Here is a 9,190-nt window from a genome sequence, read left to right on the forward strand (position 1 = left end):
AGCAAAATTTGTGTTTCTTCCAGAATCTAGCGCTCTTTCCAACACAACCTTCCCACACATCCTGCCTGTGCTGTCTTTGTTGGAGCGGGGCATGGCTGTCGGTGAAGTGCTGGAGCCGTGGGAGAGCACAGAGGTGGGGGTGGACGTGGTCATGTTCCACCTAGAGGCGGCTCGGACGATAGCTCACCACGGAGAGATCTACAGAACCAACGCAGAGAACAAACTGCAGGGTGAGACTTTCATATTCATCTTAACTTTAGAGACTATGAAGTGTGGGTGTCAAGTTATTATGTCCCACTTGAAAGGATCCACGGAGTTTTCCAAGCAGGAATTCACACACCATCCAGACACACTTCTCCATTTTGTTTTGTTTATTCAATTTCTTGAGAAGTTTAGACAGTAATGGCGAGGTGCTGGTTATGTATGGTGAAAAACCTGAACAGGACATAATATTTTATCAATTTACCACAATAAATACAACAATAAATATATAACATTAATCAGCAGTTAACAGTCAACTTACACAATTAATTTATTAAAAGTTAACTTCATAATTACCAGAATTAACTGAAAATGCAGCAATAAATAAACATATTTCATAAATAGTAGTGCTCTTGTAAAGTAAGTTCAATGGAAGACTGAACAAACATGTGCGCTGACGTGGCAGCTGACGCGGAAGCGCGCAGCCGGCGCTTAAGCGCACAGTTGATCGCCACAATTATGCCCCGCACTATGATCAAATCTTACCAGCTGCCTCCATGTTTTTAATGCTTTTTAGCTAGATTTTGGACTAGATTGTTGAGATGGATCACAAGTTTTCCTGCTTGTCTCGAGCTCTGTCTAATCTGGCGCTACGCATGCACCTCATCCAAAAAAGCTCCGGTGCGCACAGCTGGGACTTTGATTGACACCGCGCCCACTACCGCCTTACACTTCCCTTTTTCCCCTCTCTTAATTATTTATTAAGACAAAGATTTAAAAACAGACTGGGATTTCAAGATGAGATGTTGAGCTCTTCTTAAGAATGCCAAAGAAACAGGCAACAGTGAAAATCGCAGTAGTGAGGAAAGTTGGTGCTGCAGGTGAAAGACACATCAAGCTTATTACCCTTGGAAATTGGAGGATGTTCACCAGATGTCAAAGCCGGAGCAGGTAAAAAGTCTTCAACACGGAAACAAGACCAAGAAACTCAAGTATGGAGAACTGAGGTACAGAAATATGGCAGCCAATGAGCCGGACCAATGAGTCAAAATGTGAAATGTTTGACTGAAGCAGAAGGCAGTTTACTCATTAGAAGGCTAGAGACTGGTTCGATAAAGAGTCTGCAGGCCACAGTGAAGTATGGGGAAGGTTCATTGAACATTTGAGCCTGTATTTCTGCAAATGTAGTTGAAGAAAGAAGCCCCGGATTTACTGCAGGGTGAGAAATCCAGGCAAATAATACCCATCATGCAATAACATCTGGGAAACATGTGATTAGCCCAAATTTATTCTGCAGCCGGACGACTCTAAGCATACAACCGAAGTCTTTAAAAACTATCATCAGCATAGCGAAGATCTAGAAGCACTGGAAGTGATGATATGGCCTCAACAGATCTCAACATCATGGCGTGTTTCTTGGAGTAGATGAAGAGACTGAAGCGTGTGAGAAAGCCTGAATCCATATAAGGCCTTGGATACGTTCTTCAAGATTGATTGGAACAACCTACCAGACTAGTTCCTTCAAAAACAAAGACGCATTTGTTGCTACATTTTTGTCAATCATAATTAAAACCTACAATGTTCACTGACATAATATGAACCCAGATTTTTATGTGTGAATTTGAAACAATAAATAAGACAAGTAACAATTTATTAAATGTACTAGAAAGCAGCTTTTGTCCTGGCGTGGAAGCTCATGCAACAGTTAATGTGATGTCAGTGTTGTGTGACACTTCCAGCAGTAAATAACTCGTGTTCATTGTCCATGCCAGCACTGATATGACATATTGATCATATCCTTGTGGTTTCTATGTTGACTGTATTGATCCCTGATACTTCACTATTGGTTATCATTTTGTGGTGATTACTGCTCCATGGGCCGGCTCACAGCCCACTTTTCTGCTATTGATCATCCTGACCTTGATGGTCTCCTTTAACAGTTCTGTTCTAGAGAGGCTTGTTTTCAGGCAGGTGTGTTCAGTCAAACACAACACTGTAGAAGGTGTAATCCAACTGGAGCTCATTAGGCTCCAAAGTCACTTAAACATGAGTGTGAACAAGCTTATGGCTTTTAGATCAGCTTTTTGCAGAGACAGAAATGACATTTTAAGGCATCAGGTACTCAAGCTGCACCTTTAGAGCTTCTGATATATTCAAAGTGTTTCTAGAATAGAATAGAATAAAATAATCGAACTTTATTAGTCTTACAGAGGAGAAATTGAAATTGGTTTCAGTACAACCCAAACAAGATCCGACAAACAGCAGAAACACACACACAGTTCCGGGTTGACTGCAGAGCAGCAGTGAAAAAGGGGCTCTTTGCTTAGCAAGGGTGTAGATGGTAATTGGTGGCTAAAAAAGTCTCTTCTCCACACTACACCATACACCATTTTTACACAGAAGCCCCAATACAAATGAAAACACCGTACATTAGGTGCAATGGGTGAGTGGGGGCTTGCATTAATCTGGGGGTGCAGCTATGAAGCGCGCTCACTCAGACGATGCCTGGGAGTAGCAGGAATGCCAGTTTTGTCGAGGTTTCACTTTTTTTGCTTTTTATGGTCAAAGGTTCTTCAGGTTTGTTTTTTGAGTTTTGGAGGGATTTCCTGTTTAAAGACAATACACACATTTTGTTGGAAACCTTCAAGTCCAAACTAATCCTCTTGGTTTTGCTTTTATCCTTAAGAGCCCAGAGTTTTGATGCTTTTTGTTTGTTTGCCTTTTCTGGTTGTGGGCTGCCTGTTGTCTTGTTTACAAGTGATTGGATCAAACTTTGTTCTTTTATGCAGGATCAACTCTTTTTCAGGCATAAATAACTGCATTGTTTTTGGATTTAAATAAAAATAAAACATATTTTTATTTAAATTCATTTCTGTGGCTACATTGAATATTTAATTAACTATTTATTGTCTGCAGAAATGCAGAAGCTTTTCCTTTTTTAATTAAAACAACCTTTTTTTTCATATTTGGTCAGCAGGTAATTTGGAATCTCCAGTTTGTTTCTACTCCTTCTCCACAGAGTGATCACCTCCTCCTTCCTCTCCTCTCCAGGTTTTCAGGAGCGGCCAGAGCTGGGCGAGATCTTCCAAACGGAGTTTCAGATGCGCCTCCTGTGGGGCTGCCGCGGCTCTGAGGGCAGCCAGTCGGAGCGTTACGAGAAATTCGACAAAGTCCTCACCGCTCTGTCCCAGAAACTAGAGCCTCCCGCACGCCACAGCGAGCTATAGCAGCAACAATCACCAGAACAGTCCTGTCTGCACTCACCACCCAGAGTGGGAAATTCTTGCTTTTGTGTCATGGATCATGACTTTCGGAGAAAAGAGGAGGCAGCTAAGAGAATGCGGAGAATAAAAGAAGTTTCGCTCAGGCTCCGTCGGATTTTCCGGTCTGTCTTGGGGACTTGCTCCGCACTGAAATTTTTAAACGTTGAGGCGACAAAACCCGAAAAAAGGAAGTAAGGACCGAGGCAAGCAACACTTCAGGATGCAAATATCTACATTCATATGTTAATAAGCCTTTAGGGCCAAAATGAATCAATAAAATGTGGCTTTACTCCAGACACCTCCTGTCACACGGTAGCCAGGATGACCACAAACGCTTCCACAGCTCATCTATAGGTGTTTCTGCCGGTGTGTCTGTAAACATTCTCCATTTTTGTCTTTTTTTTTATCTTCTAGTCTGCTTTTTATCCTATTTATTATGATCAAAGGTATCCAAACACGGTGTATGTTTTTTCATGAAACTCATGAGAAGCTGGAGCAAGGGACCCATCTTCATAAAATCTCATTAAGAATGTACCGAGCAGCCCCATCAAATCCCATTAAAAATATGTCGGGCATGCATTCATAAATTGATCAGAAATTTCGCTTTTTTCTTGATTTAATGCAAGGCTGGAATGTGAGAGTTGTTAAAAAGTCACTGCAGACCTCCCTTTGTTTTGGGTGTTGGAAATATTTGATATTGTGTGTCTTGTACACAAATTGTAGCAGCACCACAACTAACAAAAAAACAACAACACGTGGAATGTGTGGATTTTCAAATGTTTTCAAGCACTTTGTACTTGATCACGATGAACTCCTTTTTCAGGATGCTAACTTGCTAAAATTCACAAAATTGTTGTTGCATGCAGCCATCAATGTTACACCAGGTCAAATATGGCTTTAAATGGTTCCAAAAAGGGCAGAACAGGAGAATTAATTTATAGAACATCATGGATGTGGAAAATCTTAAAACTTGTGATTTTCTTGAATCAGAATTTTTACTCTCTTTCAATCAAATAAGCTAAATTGAAACCAGGTTTGGCAGCTGTGGCTAGGAGAATGTCCTCAATCGAGCTAAAATGACTGAAGTCTGTTTTTCTTTTTTTTTATGTTTCAACCTCTTTAGTCCAAAATTAAAATATAGATTTGTGAGTATGTTCCGACACCTCCAGGTTTTAGCAAATTAAGTAGATGTTGGATTGTTTTTGGTCCGACATTTCTTTTCAGGAGACAGCTGAACAAACCAGAGTTTAAGTTGAGGCCATGAAGTAGTCCCCCCTGCAGTCCAACAGGGGGCACACTGTGGCAAGTTAACAAACACAAAGGTTCTTGTTATTGTTCACCTTAGCATATCCCCTTCAGGGATCGCCACAACTAATGAGAAAGACTTGAAAACACACACACACAAGGAAAAATAACATAAAAATTGTGTATTTTTGAGACTAAGAGATTACCTACTGGTTTAGGTCTGAATGGCATTAGTGATGTGTAATGTTTTGATTTATATGAAATGAAAAGCAAAAAAAGAAATGATTCAGGTCTGATCCCATGTTTTTTTTATTGTAAATATCAGCTCACTTTTTTTTCAAATAAAAATGATTGCTTGTGTTGGTGAGTTTGTGTCTTTGTCTCTAGAATTTGAAAAAGAAACTTTTATTTTACAGGATTTGTCACATCTGAAAAAAAAGACAAAAGCTGGAAGGTCTCAGAAGGCAAGAACAGAGCTTTTCCATCTACATTCTTCTTTTGGAAGCAAATGGTCATGTTTGTTGTTTGAATAACTTCAGTGTCGTAATCTTTAATTGTTGTACTTTTTTCTGTTTTTTCGCACAAACCTAGGGAAAATGAAAACCAATAAAATCTTTGGGTTTAAGCAGCTTTAACTCAAATCAGAACAAAAAGATGTGTTACTGTTTTCTCAACAATAATTTTACCATTTATTTTCTAAAAAATACCATTTAAAATCCTTTTTAGTCAAACAACTAACAGTTTTTTCAGGTAAAAGCAACATTTCAGGCCAGGACAACCCAAAGCAGTGCAATGCTTCAGTTGAGTTGTGATCAAAGCTGCTTTAAGTCAAAATGAATTCCAAAACTTTAGTAGATACTTTTGGCAAAGACATAATAAAGAAGATATAAGTATTTAGAAGTAGTCTATATTTTAGTTTGTCATTTCTGTTCGAAACAGAGAGTTAGGAAATGTTGTCTTGTAGTTAGCATTATATTCCAGTAGGAGGAGACATTTCATTAATAAAAAGGGGTCTTCTTTACCTATCTACAGTTATAATGGCTCAGATTGAGTTTAAATAACCATAATTACATCATTATAGAAATTTTAGATTATTAGGTTTTTTTTAAATTTTGTCTTTTTTTGAGACTTTAAACCAATCAAGAAAATGTATGTCTGTAAGAGCATGTCCTTTGGTTTGCAGCAAATATGTGTACTGGCTTTTTTTTTTGCAAATAGACTCATGTGAGGTAGAATAGACAGATGGAGCTTGTGCACGTGAGCGGATGAATGTGCGTCTACGCATGTGTGTCAGTAACCCTACATGCAAGCTTTTAGATAAAAGTGTGCTCTTCTATCAAGAAAACAGAACACAGATGCTAGGGGAACATCCCTGTTAAATCTTACTGTGTGAGGATGTACCGAATCCACACGAGGATTGGCAAAAATAAATAGTTCATTGAAATCAAGCCGGATGGGATTCCCCATAATCTGTAACGCATCACCCTTTTCTACAGTTCCATGAGCGTGACATATTATGGATGTAATCTCTAAGGGGATTCTCTCTGCTTGGTATCATGGTACATGTTAATTACTGCTATTTATGTTTCTTATTGAAACAGACCGAGGATCTCCCAGATCTGCCAGCAGGCTAGCCAGTCTTCATCAATTCACCGCCTAATCTCTCCCCCACAACTCCTATAGCTAATCCGTTGTGTTGGTCATTGTCATCTGATCATGTGTGACCTTGGCGGCTCTATAGCTGGAGCTCGGCGGTCTATCTCTGACATCCATGACGCAGGTATCGATGGAACTAGAAGAGGAGCTGAGGACTCAAAAATCTGTCTTGGTTTAAAGATTTGTTTACAATAAAAACATTCACTTTCTAGGGTTTTCTCCAATTAATAAAATGTTTTTTTTGTTTGTTTTAAGCTGAATTTAGAAGGAGATGTTTTACAAAGTCAGAATTAAATCAATAAATCCTCATGAAATATAAAAGAATGCAAAACTATTCTGCCAGAGTGCAAAAAAAATTCAACATCCAAAATAGCTGCTTACCAGCTTTTCGTGTAACTTAACAAATGCAGCCTGACATGCAGTGATCATTTCTGGATAACCCACTCTCCACCATTCCGCCCATGCTTTCACTCTAGAGCGTGGGTTATCAGGCCTCGCTGGTTTCCCTTACTGTTCATTTGAACTTCAACAAAAGAATCATGTCTTTATTATCTTTCTGAACTTCCACTGCTGTGCCATCCGTCAGAGGACTTCCTCAATTTCCCGCCTGCCTCACACTTTCCTCACACCCTCCAGGCCCCTGGTCGATGCGTCTGTGTGCCTCTGGACTCGTTCCTCATTAACACATGAATACAGACAAGGAAGGGTGTGCAAAGGCTTGGGCAGAAGGCAGCAGATTTGCAATTCAAACCTCTGAACATTTACTCTTTCTCCCTCTGCCCGTGTTATGTTGGAACTGGAGCTGTCACCACTATGATTGAGGATGTATGGAAGAAGGGTTAGAGTGGACAGATGTGCAGGCGCAGAATGATGTAATGCTTCTGCACATTCAGCCAGGAGAAATACAACAAAAAAAGAAAGAGAAGCAGATAATATGATACTGCAATATTTTAGTCTAAAAAAAAGCAAAAATGTATTTAGAAACGCTATCAGACATTAATACTACATTTGAAAGGTGTTAAAATTTAAGATATTCAGTAAAAAAAACACAAAAGTATATGTTTTCTTTAACTGAAATAAGTTTGTCAATTAAAGAAAACATATTTGGGTTTTTGAGTGACAAAGTGAAAAATACTGCGGAAAAGTAATAAAGGTTGTGCCTTCATTGTCTACCCATGATTAAAACATGTTCAAAAGATTACAAGTTAAAGTTAACCTTATAATCTTTTTATATTTTTTATTTGTTTTTCTTTATAAAATAAACACTTTTTATAAATACACTAAAGAATTACCAGTTCACTATAAAGATCGTAAACAATTTTACAATGAATGTGTGAAAAGGTTTTTTTAAATTGTAATGTTTAATATTTTCTTTTCTCTCGGCTGCTTTCAGAGAATCACCCGCCTCCATTCAATCTTCCTGTTTGTTCCCCCCACCCACATCAGATGTCGTCACATCCGCTTATTCTGCCTTTGTGAGATTCTCTTATCCCCTAGGGACCTTATTGCCTCGGAAATCCTGGATGCCATTTTTTCTTTCTTTGTTATATTTCATTTTTTTAAACAAAACTTAACAAATACGAGCTTTGAAAACAATTTCATGGGCAATTTCTGGCCTGAATAGCACTTTAAAACGCCACTTCCGGCAATCGTTTTTTACTTCCGGTTGAGCGCAAAACATGGCAGCGCCTGTGTCAGTTCATCTGGAGTTTGGGTATGCCACTTTTTTTAATGTTATTGGATGAATATTTAAAATATTTATGACTTTTCCAAATCACAGAAATTTACATTTTGATCTGTTCGTGTGGACTAAATATATAACTCTGCTGTTTGAAGACCTGATCATGAAGACATCAGTTCTGCTGCTGATTTTGAACGTTTTTACTTTTTTACGCTCTGTGTGTGTCTACAGACATTTGTACCAACTAAGCAAGGTTGTCTGTCTAATGTTAATTTTTATTAGTCCTAACACATTTTAAAGATATAATTTTTTATACACACGTGAAAATGAAACTCTTGTAAAAGAGGATTACCTAATCAATAACGTTTTTCGAGAAAATATGAGGCTTTGGCTCTTTCATAGAACATACAAAGAAATCAAACTTAAGAAGCAAAACAAGCAAACAAAAACAAGATTTTGCAGACAATAATAACTGGTAAAGCTTGATATTGGATTTTACAGAAAATGAAATGATCTTTTAGCAAGGCGAGTCAAGCTATCTTCACATCACAAATGGATGTGCAATTAATAAACCTTTAGTTTGAATAATTTAAAATATAACACTGAGTCAAAAATTATTGTATTTTTCTTGATTTCCAAAAAACTCAATAAGCTCTAATTTAAGCAAGTAGGGAGTTCAGCTAAAGAGAAACTAACTGCAGTCTCACTCATGGACCAGAATAGATTATAATAATCTAGCTCTGACGACGCTGACGTTGGCCTCCGATTCACAGTGCACTAAAGGAACCTTCCACTGTTTTTTTCACACCAAGATCCCCTTAGACCGGGTCCTGTTCAAAAACCGCTGGACCTGGACTGCTCAAACCTGGATTCAATTATGATTTAGATAGTAAAGAATGCATTAAACACAGTTTCTACTTTGTGAAATCTTTCTCCGATTTGTAAAAATGTGAAATAGGATGATTTTTGTTGCATTTTGCGCAGAGTCCACGTTTCAATGTTTATCTCTTTCTTTTTCAGTTTCACCCATCTCTTAATCTGTCATTCATATCACTCCCTTCCTCATTTTAAGAAAGCAAACAAAGCTTTCACGAAGCAGAAACGGTGTTTAATGCATTCTTTACTATCTAAATCATAATTGAAT

The 9,190-nt window shown here is 38.2% G+C and overlaps 2 protein-coding genes across 4 annotated transcripts in view; both read left to right on the forward strand.

Annotated features, from left to right (window-relative positions):
• Positions 1 to 4,595, forward strand: part of sh2d3c (SH2 domain containing 3C) — a 59,384-nt gene extending 54,789 nt beyond the window's left edge. For 2 of the 3 annotated variants that reach the window (XM_011481882.3, XM_011481883.3), the window contains 2 exons: positions 24 to 230; positions 3,253 to 3,428. In XM_011481882.3, coding sequence (XP_011480184.1) covers positions 24 to 230; positions 3,253 to 3,428 — 383 coding nt within the window. Of the gene's footprint in view, positions 1 to 23; positions 231 to 3,252 lie in introns of all 3 variants that reach the window. The other variant, XM_011481881.3, reaches the window with a different exon arrangement.
• Positions 4,596 to 7,824: 3,229 nt separating this feature from the next.
• The window catches only part of urm1 (ubiquitin related modifier 1), a 12,334-nt gene continuing 10,968 nt past the window's right edge, over positions 7,825 to 9,190 (forward strand). Inside the window, exon 1 of the mRNA XM_023961033.1 lies at positions 7,825 to 8,079. Within this exon, the coding sequence (XP_023816801.1) occupies positions 8,045 to 8,079 (35 nt within the window). The 5' untranslated portion in view covers positions 7,825 to 8,044. The remainder of the gene's footprint in view (positions 8,080 to 9,190) is intronic.

The sequence above is a fragment of the Oryzias latipes genome, chromosome 12, assembly GCF_002234675.1.
Source record: "Oryzias latipes chromosome 12, ASM223467v1".
Taxonomy (NCBI): domain Eukaryota; kingdom Metazoa; phylum Chordata; class Actinopteri; order Beloniformes; family Adrianichthyidae; genus Oryzias; species Oryzias latipes.